This window comes from Lagopus muta, chromosome Z, assembly GCF_023343835.1.
Source record: "Lagopus muta isolate bLagMut1 chromosome Z, bLagMut1 primary, whole genome shotgun sequence".
NCBI lineage: Eukaryota > Metazoa > Chordata > Aves > Galliformes > Phasianidae > Lagopus > Lagopus muta.
The window spans coordinates 71,149,919-71,169,091 of NC_064472.1; the positions used below are offsets into that span (position 1 = coordinate 71,149,919).

The following is a 19,173-nucleotide window of genomic DNA, read 5'->3' on the forward strand; positions in this document are numbered from 1 at the left end:
GCAAATACCTTTTCTTCCCTTGACTTATATCTGAAGAGAATTTATGTATTTGCCTGCAGCTGGTATTGGATAACAGTCTTGTGCAGGTGCTTGGTGAGATCCTTCAGAGGGGAACTGTGCTGTTAGTGACATGATCTGGATGAACTGGAGAATGGAAATGTGTATTCTCTTCCCACCTAGAGCTGACCTGTGCAGATCAGTGGTAGAGAACTCCAGAAACCTAAGCTACCTTCCCTCAGAACTCTCTGGGATAAGTCATGCTGTGAGCATGTCTGTGAGAGCCAAGTTAATACAAGCTTTTATAGTGTTTTTGAATGCTTGTGTTTAAACTACTTTAGTTTTCCAGTCACCAGCAGCAATTCTGCTAAGACTTACTGTTAAGTACTGGAGGTATGAAAATAAGACTGTTCCAGAGCCCAACTGTAATCACTGCATGGAATCACTGTCTCCTTGCCATCACTCTGTCTGTGGTTGTGCCTCTGAGAAATGGAAGGCAACAAAATGCCTTGAAGCACAAGGAGGAAAATGTGGCAGTTTAAGTGTAGAAACAAAACAGCAAGGCTCCACAAGTGATACAGACCTGGGTGTAAAATCACTGATGTTGGTAGGATTAATTGAAGATGCGTGTACTTAACTTTGCCTCTAAACAGCAACATTTCCATATGGTCTCCAGATGTCTCTTACGTCATTTTATACCTGTTTAATGAGAACAAAGTACTTGCAACATCAGGTAGCTTCAGGCTAATCCTTTTCAGAAGTGAGATTATCTGTGCTTGGACAACTTTTGGGGCAGTTTAGTCAGCACCTGACCTAAGGGCTGCTGATGGGTCTCGCCTGTCACAAAGAGGGAACAAATCCTAGCGCAGAAGCTGGCAAAGCTCATTGAGAGCTTTGAAAGGTATGAAAGGGGAAGGGGATAAAAGCAGGACTGCTTGAGATGAGCCTGGGGAAACAGTGCCTGAGTAGGGGATGAGGCAGATGGCTCAGCTGAAGTGCATCTTCACCAATACAAGCAGCTTGGGCAACAAACAGCAGAACTGTAGAACCATATAATAGAATCATAGAATGGCCTGGGCTGAAAAGAACCATAGTGATCATCTAGTTTCAACCTCCCTGCCATGCACAAAGTTTCCAACCACCAGACCAGGCTGCCCAGAGCCACATCCAGCATGGCCTTGAATGCCTCCAGGGATTGGGCAGCCACAAGCTCCTTGGGCAACCTGGAGGAGTTCCAGTGCATCACCATCTTCTGTGTGGAAAAACTTCCTTGTAATATCTAACCTAAACCTCCCCATCTTAGTTTAAAACCATTCCCCCTCTTCCTATACCCTTTTAAACAGTCATGCTCCCTCCTGTTCATATGTTCACTTCAAGTACTGGAAGGCCACAGTGTGATCTCCCTGGAGCCTTCTTTTCTGTAAAAGAAGAGTAGCTGGAAGCCATTGTAGTATGGGCAAACTGTGACTTAGTTGTCGTTACTGAAGATGGTGGGATCACTCTCATGACTGGAGTGCTGCAGTGGATGGCTATAAAGTCTTCAGAAAGGCAGGGAAGGAGGGGTGGTGGTGTGGCTCTTTGTTAGAGGGCATTTCAGTGTTGTAGTGCTCTGAACTGGGAATGATAAAGTTGAGTCTCTACGGGTGAAGGTCAGGAGGATGGCCACCAAGGTGGCCATCCTGGTGAGAGTCGGTTATAGACCGCCTAACCAGGATAAAGAGATGGATGACGTGTTCTGTAAGCAGCTGGCAAAAACTGAGTGATTGCCTTCCCTTGTTCTCATGGGCAATTTCACCTTCTTTAATCTATGCTAGAAATACAATACAGCGCAGAGGAACCAGTCTAGGAGGTTTCTAGGGTGTATGGAAGACAACTTCCTGTTGCAGCTGGTGAGGGAGCTCACCTGCTAGATCTGTTGTACACAAACAGAGGAGGTCTGGTGGGAGATGAGGAGGTCGGGATCTGTTTTGGGTAGAGCGACCATGAAATCGTAAGAGTTCTCAATTCTTCACGAAGTCAGAAAGAGGGCCCAGCAAAACTGCTGCCTTGGACTTTGAAGGGCAGACTTTGAACTGTGCAGGACACTGGTTGGGAAGGTCTCTTGGGATTCAGTTCTGAAGGGTGAAGTGGTACAGGAGGGCTGGACGCTCCTTGATAGAGAAGTCTTAGAGGTGCAGGAGCAGGCTGTTCCCTCACCCTCCCATGCTGTAAGATGAGCCAGTGAGGAAGAAGAATTGTGGCTGATTAGGAAATGTTTTCTGATGCTCCACGAGAAAAAAGAAAATCTATCTCCTGAGGAAGGAGGGACAGGCAACCTCGGGAAAAGAACAAGGAAATTGCTAGGATATGCAGGGAAAAAACTGGGAAGGCTAAAGCTCAGTTGAGCTCAATTTGGCCACTGTAGAAAGAGAACAAAAAATCTTTTCACAAATGAATTAATGTTCATCCTTTACTAGATGTGGTGGGAAACATGACCACTGAGGATAAGGAAAGTTCTCAGTATCTGCTTTGTGTCTGCATTTAATTGCCAGACCTGTTGTCCTTGGGATAAGCTCCTGACCTGGAAGTCTGGGTTGAGAGCAGAGTAAACCCCTCAAAGTTCAGATCAAAACAGTCAGAGACTTGTCACTCCACCTGGACTGTCACAGGTCCGTGAGGCCAGATGGGATCCACCTGAGGATGCTGACAGAGATGATTGCCAAGCCATTTTCCACCCATCAGTGGTCCTGGTAAACCAAATGGTCCCAGAGGACTGGAGGCTTGCCAGTGTGTCCCCTGTCTACAAGAAGGGTCATAAGGAGGATCCAGCAAACTGTAGGTCTGTCAGCCTGACTTTGGTGCCAGGATCATCTTAAGTGAAATCACGCAACATGTGCAGAACAACTGGGGGGATCAGGCCCTGCCAGCATAGGTTCTTGAAAGGCCAGTCCTGCTTGACCAACATAATCTCCTTCTATGACCAGGTAACATGCCTGGTGGATGAGGGAAAGGCTGTTGTTGTAGTCTATCTACCTAGACTTCAGCAAAACCTTTGACAATGTCTCCCATAGTATTCTCCTGGGAAACCTGACAGCCTGTGGCTTGGTACATTCTTTGCTGAGTAAGGATCTGACTGAATGGCCAGGCCCAGGGAGTGATGGTGGATGGAGTGAAATCCAGCTGGTGACCCATCATGAGTGATATTTTACAGGGGTTGGCACTAGGACCCGTCCAGCTTAATATCTTTGTTGATGACCTGAATGAGGGAATGAAGTGTACCCTCAGTAAGACTGGAGATGACAACACCAAGCTGGGAGGAAGTTCAGCATGTCTGATCCCGGCACTTTGGGCACAAGAACCCTGTGCAGTGCTGCAGGCTTGGGGCAGAGTGGCTGGAAGGCTTTGCAGAGGAAAAGGATGTGGGTGTGTTGGTTGACACTCACTGAACGTGAGCCAGCAGTGTGCCCAGGTGGGCAAGAAGGCCAGTGGTATCCTGGCTTGTATCAGAAACAGCATAGCCAGCAGGACCAGTGATGTGACTGTCCCCCTGTACTTATCTCTAGTGAGGCTGCACCTTGAGTTTTGTGGTCAGATTTGGACCCTTTGCTACAAACACTGAGGCCTTGGGGCATGTTTAGAGAAGTCCAGCAAAGCTGGTGAGGGGACTAGAGCACAAGACTTACGAGGAGTGACTGAGGAAACTGGCTTGGGGCAAGCTTACTGCCCTCTGCAACTACCTGAAAGGAGGCTGTGTTGAGGTGGGGCTCAATCTATTCTCCCAGATAACCAGTGATAGGACAAGACTGAAGGACATCAAATTACACTAGGGGAGGTTCAGGTTGGACATTAGGAAAAACTTCTCCAAAAGACTGGTCAGGCACTGGAATGGGCTGCCTAAGGAGGTAGTAGAATCCCTGGTGGCATTCAAGAAATGTGGAGATGTGGTGCTAAGGAACACTGTTTACTTGGCCGAATTGGTGGCAGGTGAACCAGACTAGATGATCTTAGAGATCTTTTCCAACCTTAATGATTTTGTGACTCAAACCTAGTGGAACCACCTTTTTCATTTTCTTTGTGGACAACTGCTTCAGTGGGTTTACTATCCAGGTAAGCTACTCACTTGCTAACTCAGGATAGGTGAAAAAGTTGAATTTTTAGAAGCTGGGATTTTGGGCTGAAGAATACATGATCTTCAATTGAAAATAAACCAAAACCTACAGAAGTTTAGACCCTGCTTTTAGCCTTCTAGGATTGCATCCTAAATGCATTCTCCCTCTGGTGTGTACTATTCCAGTGGGGGGCATGCTGCCTTCCAGAAGAATGAATACCAAGCTCTTGAAGTTTTACTTCATGTGGATTCAAGCTGCTGTGTAAATCTAGAGTCTTGGAAAGTGTCCTGAGGACATGGAGGGAGAAGATAAGATCAACTGGAAACTGACCTACTCATTCTGCATATCACGTACTGGCTTCAAGTTTATAAAATTCAGCTGAAACTCAGTTTCTTGAAAGACTTAGGATATTTCTGGGCAGGCTAACCAGTCATAGTGTTTGGGCTGAATGATCCAACAGAAGAATATGAAGCTGCTTCCTTACCAAATAGCAGCCTGTATAGTTGGCAGGGCTCATGGATCTAGAGCAGACATTAGCTCCTGTTTGTGCTGCATGCTAGGAAACCAAATCCTTGCTTCTAGAGTCATCTCATGCATCCAAAAGTCTGGGTATTTTGATGAGTTCTGTAAACTCCACAAGAATCTGTGCAGAGTCTGATTATCAGTAGGTAGTTGTAGAGCTGTGCACAAAAGTCTCGAGCAGTAATCACAGGCCTGGAGGTCTGAATGTTGACTTATTTCTGCCATAGGTTGTAACCGAGGCTTTGCTAGACTTTCACCCGACCTGCTTCTGCAGGTGACAGGTGGTCTAAGAAGGTGAGGAATTTTTCTTATTTACAGTAGAAGATTTGAAATCTGAGGAAATCTTCTGAGATAATTCCTGGGACTCAGAGTCTGCAGAAAGAACCTGTCGTTCATTCCATTTACCTGGAACCAGAAGCTGCCTTTTCTCATCACTGTTGTGGTTCTGCTCTGATTCGTGGCAGGAAGAGTTTACTTTATTAGGTGCTGCTTGAAAAAGGCTCTTTGTCTATAAGCATATAGATATCTATATTTAAAAATATCTATATTTGTAAGCAGGAGGTACCTGCTAGAACTTGGACTGTGCTGATCTCATAATGCAGCTATGTTATTAGAACAGTAGCTACCTTGTCCTGCCAAAGATGAAGCTGATGCATGGGTCCCTGGAACTGAAGCCAGACTCTTGTTATTTGAAACATTTAATATTAGCAGTATTTCAAATGCTCTTAGGTATTACAATTGTGCTGGCAGGAAGTGCAGATGGATGCGTATTTCTTTTCCTGCCAAGCTTTGCAGGACTGACTCCTCTTTCTATGGTAAAAGTAGGCTAGAACAGATGATGCGGTCTTGCTTCCCCAACTGCAAAAATCCCGCAAACCTTGTGGAAGAATGCCATTGCCAATTGACATGATGCAGAAGTGCTCTGTGTCAGGATTACTGGCTGAGACAACTCATATTGGAGGGCCATCTGCTAAGACGCTTGAAAGCCTACTTCTTTCTAGCAACGGTTAATATTTCAACAAAGGGATCTAGCCTGCTCCTAAATGAAGACTCCAGCAGTTCCTTATTTTGTGCAGCTAGCCTGGAGGCTCCACCCATTGCTAAGGACAAACAGGTGGCTTCTGACTTGACCTTCAGCTGCTGAGACATAGCTAAACAGCAATGCATGATGCCAGCCCTGAGTGACTGGGGGAAGGCTTTTGCCATCAGAAGTGAAGCTGTGTAGCGTAGTAGCATTTTACATATATGCTTCTTCTGTCCTTTCCCCAGCCACAGCTTGCAGCCTTCCAGCTCCTAATCAGAGGTAGTGTAGAAATTATGCTTAATCTAGATTGGAGCATTTAATCCAAAGCCAAAATTGGGTGAAACTATTCACAGCCTTTGTTTTAAGACCTGAGACATTTCACAGAACTATGACTTCAAGAACATACTCAAGTAGACTAGATTGGATTCCAGCCTTTGCAGACCTTTGACCTGCTTAAATAGTGCAAGGTGTGTTAATACGGTTATTGTAGACTTCCAACATAAGTGGTGAAAAAAATTCTTGACTTTGTGCCTATAAGCCATGTGTTTCACCTTTAAGCCTTCTTCCAGTTGTTCTAACAACTTCACGTAGAATTGTTGTAAGTTAAAGAACACAGTGGAATCTCCTAAGTTGCCTTTTGGAAGGGTTTTTTTTTTACAGGCTTTCAAGAATCTCCTGTTCGATCACGTTTAAACCGTTTCCGCAGTTAATTCATTTCCATACTGTAAGTTTAGAACTTGCTTCAGTTCTGGCACAACTTATCTTACACTAATGCATATTGCATATGGGCAGTCAAGAGCTGCCTGTTCTTTTTGGAAGTAAGAACAAACTTGTCTACAGCTGCTGCAGTGTCCCAGGGATTTCATTGCTCTTTACTGTGCTTAGCCAAATTTGCCTGTCTAGCTGAACTGCAGAATTTCTGTAGCCATCTCTTGCTTCTCCTCTTAGCCTTACATTTGCTTATTCTGTTTTCCTGATTCTAGCAGAACTTTTTTCTTCCAAGTTGTTGTGGCATTGCATCTTCTTGTTACACAGGCTCCTTCTATATTCAGTCTGAGCCAGATGCTTCTTGTGTGGTTCAGGATAGCTACCTCGCATATGAGCTGGCAAGCTGTGCCATGTTCATCCTTCTCCTTTGCCCTCTTAAAAGAGCATCTTAGTGCCTGCCTTCTCCTTCATTTCTGAGTTAATTCTACAGCGTTTCATGTGTTCACAGCCTCTTCTGAGCGTTACCCGAGAGAATGTATCTAATGTCTGTTCATAGGCAGTAATTTAGATCTCCCTTTCCCCCAAATGTCTAAGTTATAAAGTATTATTCTCCCAATTACATAAGCAATCCTCAAACTGGGAAATGGTACAAGCACTGTTCTGTGGAATTGTGGCGGTCAGAGGGTCTGTCTCTAAAATTCTAGTGTTGTCATGGTGGGTTTGTAATAAAAGCTGGTAGCAACTTAGCATCAATTTTAGCCATTGTCAGAGGCACACCTTCATAAGAAGTTCCTGCATCTCTCACCTGAGAGAGAATTCTGAACCCTTAAGGAAAGGAAGACTTTTGAGGATGAGGATTACCCTTGTCCAGCTGGAGCATAAAACACAACTGTGTAAGGAATACTGGTAAGCAAATGGGATCTTACACAGAAATAATTCCTTAGCTAAAATTACATGTTTTATTTAGCCACATAAAGAGTAAATGAAGCCGTGGCTAAGCAGTAGTTCTTCAACTAAACACCTACTAATTGAGGTGCTGCTCTAACTGTAGTGATATTTTACCAAGTCTAGCATCCAGGGGAACATTTGTCCTTGCAAGGGAAACATTCTATGTATAACATCTTGTGCTACTACTTAAAAACAATACAATCTGCAGCAATCAATCTTCTCTGTAAATAAGAGCCTTGAATATTTAACTCTTTTTTTTTTTTTACTTTAGTCAAATGTTCTTATACAACCTGTTATGCATGGTCAGCTAGCTCTACTATGCAAACAGGGCAGAGATGCATAGAACTGGTTTATACGAATTCTAAGCCTTGAAGATGTAGGGATATACAAAGTTTGATCTAAAACCCCTGTTTTCTGCTGTTGGATGAGTTTTAAGGAATTACAGACATCCCAAATCCTTGTGTGCCACATCCTACAATGGCTGCTTGCTGGTTCTTTTAACTTCTGTTTCCCCTATGCACTGGAGGATAATCTTGGAATTGGAAAGTTGGGGATAAGGACATTCAAACAAAGCACAGTGTATCCATGGGCCTTAAGACTCTAGAAGAGAGGTGCACATACATATATCTAGTGAACTGGATGGGAAGTTACTCATAGGAGTTTGCCCTTCTGACTCTATTATGGGAGTGTCTATTATTTGAGGGGAAAGCTGACCTCACATCAGTCAACTGAAGTGTTGCTGCTTCGTCCAAAGCCTGTCTTACAAGTAGGTCTCCTAATTTGCCTACTTGCTTCATTTTCAAAGTCTATGTTGGTTCAACAATATCTCTGATTTCTCATGGAAGTAAACTGGTTTGCTCAGTATTAAGGGAAAGTAGTGTGGTAATGTGCTTTCTTTTCAATTTATGGAACAGCTTAGCATTTCTTGAACTTAATATTCAAGCTGCAAACTTGGAGAGTTGCCAGGGTGTAGTGGAAGGGGCTTGAAGCTGCTGGGAGAAATTGTGTGGTAATGGCTAAAAATACGTATCAGTGAAGCTTGTCATAGGCATCTTTAGTAACACCACTTTATGGTGAATCTCTTCATGTATCTAAAACTTTTTTTTTTTTTTTTCCAAAACAGGATCTCAGTCTACCCAATGGCACACCAGTTGACACTTCTAGCCCAGCCTCCTCCTCATCTCTTCTCAACAGACTGCAGCTGGATGATGACTTGGATGGGGAAGCAAAAGACTTGTTTGTTACCGTTGATGATCCCAAAAAACATGTATGCACAATGGAGACTTACATCACATATAGGGTTACAACAAAGGTACGTAGCAACAAACTCCTTCTCTATTGCTTTTTCCCTCGTAAAGTTTTGTTTTTGAAGGCAATGTTTTGGATGTTTATACCTTGTGTTCTATCTCTTTATCTTAAGTACTAGAACTTAATGTTTTTCAGTACATTGTAATAAATGTGTTGATGGTGTTACTTCTTTTACCAGAACTGTGACTACTTCAGTATGTGAAGTAATATAAAGCTTTTAATGTGTCAGCTTAGATCTTGTCTCTTGTTGTTAAACAGAACTGTTTGTAAACTTGAAAAGCCAGTTTCTTTAGCTTGAAAAATTTTCATGCTACACCCATTTGATTTGAGTTACCTCTGCTTGATAGGAATGAGCCTTCTTGCTAATTCACTGGTAGTCTTCACTCATTTTGTCAGTTGTGCTCTGAAATTCTTTAAACTTGCTTAAATGTCCATCACACTTCCTCGGTCATCTGCTTATCTAAATCACAATATTGTAATTTTCATCCTTGAATGTAAACTAGCTTTCTTGCAGTTGTTGATAGTTAGAACTAAGTAGTATTAGAATGCTACTGTTTCCTGAAAGTATGCAAGTTTTTTCAAACAGTATAGGCCAGCTATTAATGTGACCTCGTTATAATAGTAGGAAGAGCAAACTGAAAGCCTGTTGCATTCTCAGCTGGAACTTTAATTTCTGTTAACTAGATGTTCTCATTAGCATCAACTTTGAGTAATACTGAGATCTTCTTTGGGCACTTGTAGTTATCTAATGTAAAAAGTGTCTGCTAGCTTCACTGTGATTCTACCATATCCACCTGTCCAGAAAGATTTATGTTACTGTGACTTACTTACGTGGCCCCCCTATGAAGACAAGCTGAGGGAGCTGGGCTTGTTCAGCCTGGAGAAAGGAAGGCTGCGGGGCGACCTCATTGCAGCCTTTCAGTACTTAAAGAGAGCCTACAAACAGGGGAATCAACTCTTTGAAAGGGTAGATAACAGCAGGCCAAGGGGAAATGGTTTTAAGTTGAAGGAGGACTAAGGAATTTCTTCCTAATATTTGACCTAAATCTCTGCTCTTCTAGTGTAAAAACCATTCCCCTTTGTCCTATTACAATTGGTTGGTCTCCCTCCTACTTATAAGCATGCTTTAAGTGCTGTAAGGCTGCAGTGAGGTCTCCCCAAAACTTTCTCCAGGATGAACAAGCCCACCTCCCTCCTTTCTTCATAGGAAATGTACTCCAGCCCACTGATAATCCTCATGGCTCTCCTCTTCACCTGCTTCAACAGCTTCACTTAAACCAGAATCTGGAAGGCGGATAAGGTATTTACCTTAGAACAGATGTGTTAACTCAATGTCCCTTTTTTTTCTTAATCTAAAAAACCTATACAGGTTTCATATCTACCTACCTGTCTGTTAATACTTGCTTTATTCTGCATCTCACTGCAGCACATAGTGCTACTGTATCGTAGCATTACAATACTATTTTAAAACAGTGCATTATTTGTCCTCATCAATCACCTCACCTATTAGAGTTTATTACTTATTCTTGTAAACTTCTGGCTAACCCCTTGGGTCAACAATCTAGTCTACTATTGTTTGAAAAAATCTGGTTGGAAGTTTAACAGTATTAATGGCTTGACTCATTCTTACTGTACAAACAAGTCTTGATGCCAAGATAATTGCCTTGTCAGCCACTGTAGCTGAAAGCAGTAATTAAACACGGCAAGAGCTGCATAGGAATAATTCTTAGATGCTGTGATCAGGGTAGGTGCTGATGGTTCGACTTTCAGGTTGTAGTTCATAGCTGTAGAGCAAGTTTTGTTCCAGTCATCTGAGGGGAATGTAATTTTTGTTACTGTAACACATACTTGAGTCTCCGGCTGGAAACTACTGTAGACAAAGAGTGTAACGTGACTGCAGTAGTATTTTCCTGTTTGCCTTTTTTTTTTTTTTTTTTTTTTTCCTTCCTTCTTTTGGGAAAGGTCTTCTATTGCAACGGCAGAAACAGAGGTCTTCCAGTATGCCCCAGACTCCCCATGTACTGACATCTTTGTCTGCAGGTAGTAGTGGCTGGGGAAGGGTCCAGAAAGTTTAGTCTAACAGACTTGCAGTGAAGCAGAGCTGAAAGTATGGAGTTATCTTGGTCTTGCTTGTATCCCTGCCTTCACAGCTTCCTTCCTGGAGCCAAGTAGTGTTCCTCAGCAAGTCTTCTGGATTAACATGTTCTACAGCAGCAGAATAAGAATTCCTGAAAGGATGGGGTGAGCAAGTCAGACCTGACTCTGCTGTTTCTCATACCTTGTTTTCTTCCCGATAACTGAAATTTTCTTAGAAGGGGAAATGAGTGAAACCAGAAGAGAGCATGGGTGAAGCTTGTGCTGGCACTTAGATGGCCTTTGCTGTAATGATTGAAGTGCTCCAGACGTTCTTGATAATATCTCTGTGTCCTTCAAGTAAACTGACATGTACTCAAGACTGATTTTATCTAAAAGATGTTTTTTCTGAGGCAGGAAGGGGGAAAATCAACCTTATGCTGTGTAGTCATCTCTCTTGAGAGAAACACAGGAGTATTTTGAACTTTGCGTTTACTGTGCTTTATAGAAGGGCAGGGCATTCTTCTGTACCTTCTTCCATGGAAATCTGAACAGCTGTATGCCATTCCTCACTGTCCTGCAGTTGCTCTGCAGCTTGAATGGAGCTGCCTTCAAACCAGCAAATGCTGAAGTAGAAGTCTTGTTCTCTTTTTCCTCTCCTTCTGCCCTTGCTTCCAGTGCGTGCTTTGAATAGATAAGTACACAGAATAGCTTGATCCCTGCAGGGGTGCAGATGTAAATCATGCTCTTTTTCAAATGGGATAAATTCTGGTGAACAAACTACTAAAACCAACACTGTTGTCCTTCTCCCACCATTCTCTGTTGTTTTTTTTTTTTTTAAATAGAATTTTTTACTATGGCTTAAATACTACTTAATAATTATAACTACTTAAATAATACTTAAATACATGGGGGAAATACAATTAAAATATTTAGTAAGTAGAAGACCAGAACTGGAGTGAGGAAAATGATTACTTGTGCCTAGTTGTCACAAACTAGTTTTAGGTTTCTCTACTAACTTTTTTCAAGAAAGAAGAAACACCAAGTCTTGGCGTTTGCCTTAATAGTGCTTCCAACAAGAGGTGAAAGTGTCTGTTATCCTTCCTGCTTTTTGACAAGTGAAACTGAGCACTGCAGTATTCCAGGCTTACTTAGTGGAACTGTGCTGGAATCTTCAGTAAATCTCCAGAAGTGTCTTACCCGTTATTTTTGGGAGGCTGAGATATGCCATGTCAGTTTCTCAAATTCCTTTGGGTGAGACGTGTCCTTGAAAAATGAGATTTGTGAATCTTAGTAAGAAAGCAGGAGGAATATGTCAAAAACCATCCCTGGGTGGTGGCAAGACCCTCTTCCACTCTGTGAACAGTGTGGAAAAAACAAGTTGTGCCAAGCTAATGAACAGTTTGATCTGAAATCCAAATTCTTCCAGCATTAGTGAGATGTGGTTAATACCTTCCAGATTTAAGACTCTTATGTTCTGTCCAAATAGTCTTTGAAAAGCTTATTTGCTCTCTAGATTTGACAGCTCATACAGCAAACACTAAAATGCTGATGAATATGATGTGTTTTTATGTGGGTCCTTCTGACGGACAAGAGCTGAAAAATTGAAAACTTTACAAATCTATTTGTAGCCTAAAGTCAGCTGTTTGCTGTAGGTGAACACACACTGATACTAAGATTTAGATTAGGACTTGTCCTCAAATTATGCCTCCCTTCTTCCAGACTAAGTAGCACCTACTGGTTTGCTGTAACTGTTAGCAGAGCACTGGTTAGTAAGCTTCTCAAAGCTGGCAGACTGGACACCTCGTTTTCATTGTTGTGCTACAGGGTAAGGCACTCATTTACTCGTTCACTGTATGATCTCTGTTCAGTGGTCTTCACCCTATCACAGCCAGTTCACATAAGCTCTCCTATTAAATTGTTACTTTTCATTTCAATTTCAGACGATCTTCTGCAAAGTGAAGTACAGCTTCTCCACTAATACGACAAAGCAGTCAGCTCTGGCTGATGAGGGCTCTTTACATGTGTATGCATTATCTTATTCTATTGTACCAGTGCTCAGTGTCTTACTCCAAGCCACTGTGTTTTATGTAAGGCATCAAAAATCTCATTTGTGCTGAGGCACTCTGCTGTGTTAAAAGAAGCTGGTGCTGCTCTGATGTGTAGCTGACTAAAATACAAATCTACAGTGGATATCTAAGTCTTGGCAGTCCCTTGTTCACAAATACTTATGATCCCCTGATGAGCATTCATTGTGTTCGCATTTGTACTTAAATATACTCTTACCATAGCTACCGGGTCAGAACAGGCATGAGGTGAGCTTGATGTCTTCCGTTCAAGAAAAGAAAGGTACAAAGAAACAGAAAACAAATCATTTCTTAGGTAATACCACAGTAGCATACCGTTCAGTGTATGTTAAAGCTACTGTTGTGCTGGTGGTATGCTAAGGCTGCTGGTACTTCCTGAAGAGATTGCTGGCATAGAACTTGCACAGGATACTCTGTGAGGATCGATAGGCATATGTGTAGTTGCTGGAGAGTTGGTATCATCCAGAAAGCAAATGAAATGATGAACTGTGTTAAAAGGGTACCCACTTGGCTCTCTCATAATGCTGTATGTGGAAGTTGCCATCAGTCTGGAAGTAAATGCAAAATCACTGCTGAAATTTAGCATGGCTTTCAATGGCTAGGAATAGCAAAACAGCCTGGTGCTGGACTCAGTACTAGTTGAAAGCTAGGAGAACTGATGAGTTCTCCAAAATGCAAAGTTTGTGATGTCTGGCTGTAGGTGCGATGCTGCATTACCAACATGCTACTTTCATTGCAAGATGGTCTTGATGTTGTTACAGGCAACTAAATATGACTCTCTAGGTTTCTCTGGGCTGTACTTCTCACTGAGACATCACAATAAGGACTGTCTACCTTCGTCAGGACTATCTGCTGAGTTGTTCATCAGATTCCCCCAGTTAGTACACACTTTGTTTAGTGCTGTTAGACAACTGTAATGCATACTGTGTGAGCAGCCCCATGAAGTTCGGTTTCTATTCTACAGACTTGCCAACAGTTTCTCTGTATCTCTCTCTTCTACCTCAAACTTGTAATGGCAAATGTAGCTCCTTGTTTTAATGAATGGGAACTTGAATTATTTAATATACTCATACTGAAATTTGGCATACCCTGTGTGAATTTCATATAGACAAGCTGGTTTCTTCTCAAAAATCAACAAAACTTTTCCTTCAGCAAACCTAGCAATGGCTTATGCTCTAATTTTATAGCCTTGAAGGAGTTTAACAAGCCTGTGGTTTCTGGAATACAGAGTAGTGGTGAAACATTCCTCACCTGCAGTTAAACTGCTTCACAAGTAAACAAGTCATGAACTATCTTGGCTTTTAATTCTTGATTGCTAAGTAGTCTCATCCTTGGAATAAAGATTTCATACATTCTCCTCAAATGTGTGACTGCCAAGAGATTAACATGGTGCACAATATTCTCATCTTCCCAGACTGCCCCCACAGAATTTGGGAACATGTATTGTAATACTGATAAACTCTAAGAATGCATCCCAAGTACTCATTTTTCTCACTGCTGACTTTACCTCTGCTTAAAAGGCCATTTCTTTTGTGCAGCTTGTAAACTTCATTTTGGGGATGGAGTTCCAGTGCAAGGCTCGTATGTCCTCATCCTCATCAGTGGTGGTTGTGTTGCATTGCTGCTAAATTTTGAGATTGAGGGGTTTTTGTGTACACTAAACTTATCCTGATCTTATTTTCCAGACCACTCGAGCTGAGTTTGATTTGCCAGAATATTCTGTTCGCCGGCGGTACCAAGATTTTGACTGGTTGAGAAACAAGCTGGAAGAGTCTCAGCCAACACATCTCATTCCCGTAGGTAGTAAGCAAAAATCTGCTGTTAAGAACCGTTGTATATTTGTCTTCAAAGGGTGTAACGCTCCTTTAGCTTGAAATATAGCATTTTATTCACTCTTCTGCTTGAGGAGTGGGAGGCACTGCTGGTTTTTGACTGATTGTGAAGCTTAAACTTCTTAAGTGCAATACTTGAGAGGTGAGCTTTGGTAGCCTCCTGTAGGAATGAGGCTGATGACGATATTTGTCCAAGCATAAGTAGAATGTGCTTAACTTGCTTGCATAATTATTACATCTGAATTTCTGAACATGAGGCCTTGGAAAAGCTGCACAGGTTCTTCAAATCCTAGTGTCAACATTCAGGTTTGCTTTTTGAGCTGGTTTTAAAGAATGTTTCAAGATCACTTGTGTTAGCATTTAAGAGCTCAGACTTAGAGATCTTAACTGATGGTGTGGCAGCTATTTTATACGTTCAGGATTAGCTAAACTACTGCACCATTTCTGTCTCTGAAGCTTACAGGCAGTCTGATCACCATTTCATATGAGTAAGCTGGTAATCATGGTAATGATCTTTAGCAGTCTGTACTTCGTTTTGTACAAAATGGTAGAAAAAGTAGGAAGACTGTGAGATCATGCCATCAGCTCTTCTGAACAAGGAAATCCAGGAAGGTCTGTAGTAGATCAATTGTCAGGAAATAACAATGCTCTTAACATACCTTTACTTGCCCATCTGATATGAGAGCAAGTTTGTCTTTGCTCTCTCCCCCTCAGCAAGGACTAGACTGGAGAAGTATTCAGTTAAGCTGTTCCAGGAACTATTTAAGTTTTTTACTTTTCTAGGACATGCCTCCAATTGGAATAATAGTTCTGTCTTTCAAAGATAAGTACCTCACAAAATTACACTACACCAATGCCCGTTGTCAAAAAACATCTAGTAAATGTTCGGGGAGAAGAGAGGAAGGGAGTGAGCTTATCCAGGATAGGGAGGGTTAATATCAGCTTGCCAGTCCTTTGTCCATTTCTGTTCTCGGAATAGCTGAAAATGTCCAGGTTAAGGTTTTGTGAATTTCTAATGGGGGGCTGCCAGTGCTGCCTCAAAGCAGTAATGGCAAACAGCTCATACTCTAGCAGCAGAAGGTAGTTTACAGTAAGGGAGTCGAACTGCTTTGCTGTGACAGAGAATTTGATGCACACTGGACTGCATGTTTTGGTACAAATAGCACAAGTTGCTCTAATACCAAACACAAAAACCTGCTACAGAGCAAGTGTCTTAAGTGTGCCTCTTCTAAAACATGTGGAAACAGGTCACACTGCCTTCTTGGTCTGTCTCTGTGCAAATTCACTGTGGTAATAGTCATGGACTTGCCTCTTAATCTCCTCCATACAGTGGTATGATGGGGAGACTGTCAAATGTTTTATGTATTCATTGCTTACAAGTAGACAGAGAATGGAGAATAGTACACTAATTTCAAGTGTACTGTGACTGTGGTGTGTTCTGAAGGGATGTTGTTTTCCTAGCCAAACTAGGAATATCTGTATTTATGAACTGAGGTGATGCAGTCCTTGGAGGCCTTCTGTCAGACAAAATGCAGAAAGGGGATTGCTTTCCTTACCTTGGTAAGGCCTAAAATCTTCCTGTAAAGGATGATGTCTTCCTGGTGCAGGGAGTCTTAATAGTGAGCCCTCTGCAGTCAAAATCAAACTGAAAATGGGTTCTTTTTTCTCTTTGGTTACTATGACCTGAAACTTTCTCTCAACTGTTATTTCAAGTGACTGTTTTGTTTTTGTTTTTTTAAAAAGAGTTCTATTTCTGTATCAGTAAGCCTAATATGTCCCAGGATCTTGTCTTTGGGTGGTGGTGCTGGGTTACTTTGAGTCATTTCTGATTTCAGTGAACTCTATTGCCTAAGAGCCACGCAAGGAAATGTGGTCCGTTAGTTAAGGGAGATAAGTAACACACAATTAAGATATTACTTGATAGTTGTTTCTATTGGCTATTTCAGATGGACCTCAGAAAGTCTATGAAATAAAGAACTAGAGCTGTGGCTCATTAGAAGTGCTTACTGTAATTTCTTGTCTCATGCTGTGTTTCTCCCATTATTGGCCTCTATAGGGTGGCCAAACTGTTCTCGGCAGCTGTTCTCATTTGCAAGTAGTTCTGTGGCATACTGATCTACTGAAATAGGTTGGAGTTATACTGAAAGTGGAACTTAGCTATTAAATTTATCACGTACCCACATGTCCCTGCTTGTTACTTTCCTTTGTAATAGAACTAGTGACAGTAGCTTCACAGCTCTGTACTTTCATAGCCTATTTGATGAGGTTTAAATCTAGACTTTTAGAAGGGGAAAGTAAAGAATGCTTTTCTGCTGTCTGAAGTGTGAACATCGATTTCAGAGATGTGAATGAGTGCTATAAAAGAAGCAACTTGAATTATAAACAGTATTAAAACAAGAAAATTAGGCCTCCTTGGGGGGCAGAGATCTTCAAGAAAGTTGTCCAGCTCCTCTGTTTCTGGTTTGCTGGGTCTTGCCAGAGGCTAAATGTCCTGCTGGCTGGGCTGTATCACAAGCACTTTCATCTAGTTTGAAGGATGTGATTTAATATACCCAACAGTGCTTTTGGTATAATTTAATGTGGATCCTAAAGGCTCAGTGTTTATGTAAAGCCGCCCTGCTTGCAGAAGGAAATCTTATATAAATGAACTGGCTGAATCCAGTCAGCTAAAATCATGTTCAGTGGCAAAAATTCTAACAAAGATTCTGTGGCTCTTATGCTTAGACTGCAGTGGTTATTCTGTTCCTTCTTGGAAGTCTTTGTCTGAATGGAAGCTCTGCAAACTAGGTGTCCAGCTTGTCCTTTTCCTCCAGTGTGTTGTGCTGGGGGAGTGATTTTCTATAGTGCACAGTTCCAGATAAAGCATACAAAGCAAGGGAGAATAAATTTTTCTTCCCTGAAGACTACTGCAAATAAGCATTATTCATCTGAAAAAAAACTAATTAGAGTGTTCCTTATGCTGATTTAACTAGGATGATTGATATGAATGTTCAGGGTAATGAGACAAACCTTAAATTACACAAACTGGTGATAGGCACGTGGTGATAGCTGGTTTTTATGTTTGTTTTTACTATGTGTTTGGAGGTGCAGTCCTTGTGTATATATTCCACATCAGCTAGAGTACAATATAAAAGGCATTTGTGTATGCTTCATTTTCTTTGAATTATTTTGGCCATTGATCTGAGGTGACAAAGAGCCCTTAAAGAGGAGATCCATGAATTTATTGAATAAGACCATCATTGCTAGCATAAGAGTAAGCAAATTATCTGTCTGGGCAAACTTTCACAACGGTAGAGTGCGAAGTTTAATTTTTAAACTGAAATTAATCTTTTGTGACAGTTTATGCTGTCTTGAATGAAAAAAAAACACAAAAATTGCGTTTGTGTGTGAACAGTCATGCTGAGGCTGAAGTTTAAAGAGCTAGTCTGTCCGGAGTGATGCTTTGAAGTCTGGAGTGTGAAGTGTAAAAAGAAGCTAAATACCACAGAGATAGTAGTTCTTGAGGCTATCTTAAGCTTACACGTTATGTTGAACTTCAGAGATAAACTGGTGGAGGCAAAATAGAAATAAAATGAGAGAGTGGATACATTGGCAGACCTCTGTCACCTACACATAATAAATAAGAATAGAATACAGAATAGAGAGAAGGAGGAAGTAGAGTTGTTAGGTTTTTCAGGTGTCCTTGGACTGAGCCACGCTATATAAATGTCAGTTCTCACTGTGTGCATGCAAACATATGTGTGTATCTATATGCATGCATTTTACTGTGGTGAATAGCGTTGCAGCTTTGCTGGCATTCCCTTTAGAAGTGGTGCTTCTTCATGAATGGTGACTGGAGGAAAATGCCCTAGGCTGTCCTGGAATTACTTAGTGTGCCTAGTACTAAGACACACAGTAATAAACTCTGCTGTCTTCAGCTGAGTTGCTAGGGTTAGGCCAGAGCTACTGAAGCATGATGCAGAGCAGGGCTTGCATCCCTTCTTACGTATGGTTCCTACTAACAGAATTTCACTTCCTGTTGAGAGTGGAGTTAGGTTGTTTAGTATGTTTCCAAGTACAAGTTTTTTTGTTTTTTTTCTGGTCTTTTGAATCTTGTGTGTTTTGTTTGTTTCTCTCAGCCACTTCCTGAGAAATTTGTGGTGAAGGGTGTTGTTGATCGCTTTTCTGAAGAGTTTGTGGAGACCAGGAGGAAAGCATTAGACAAATTCTTGAAGAGAATAACTGACCATCCGGTGCTTTCTTTCAACGAGCATTTCAACGTATTTCTCACAGCCAAGGTAAGCCAGTAACTTGCAAACCCAGTCTCTGACATGAACAGCAGAACAGACGCCTTTGCAATCTCTTTTGAAATCAAAGTAAGGAGTCATTAATAAAACTGTATCTGTGGGGCAGTGCTTGCCCTAGAAGACCAGGGTTGTTTGGGGGACCTTTGATGTTACATCCGTATTACAACTCTGCAGGTTTACTGTGCTAAAGAAGAGCAGTCTGCAGATAGAAGTTCTCTTGTTCAGACCTGCTTACTTTGGATCCTTGTATAGAAGGCCTTAAAAATATATTCTGGAGTATACTCCTGTGATGCAAGAGAG

General features: G+C 41.7%; 1 protein-coding gene across 1 annotated transcript in view; it reads left to right on the forward strand.

Annotated features, from left to right (window-relative positions):
* SNX30 (sorting nexin family member 30) overlaps nucleotides 1-19,173 on the forward strand; it is a 50,726-nt gene that overhangs the window by 14,608 nt on the left and 16,945 nt on the right. Inside the window, exons 2-4 of the mRNA XM_048932464.1 lie at nucleotides 8,411-8,599; nucleotides 14,441-14,551; nucleotides 18,706-18,864. Coding sequence (XP_048788421.1) covers nucleotides 8,411-8,599; nucleotides 14,441-14,551; nucleotides 18,706-18,864 — 459 coding nt within the window. The remainder of the gene's footprint in view (nucleotides 1-8,410; nucleotides 8,600-14,440; nucleotides 14,552-18,705; nucleotides 18,865-19,173) is intronic.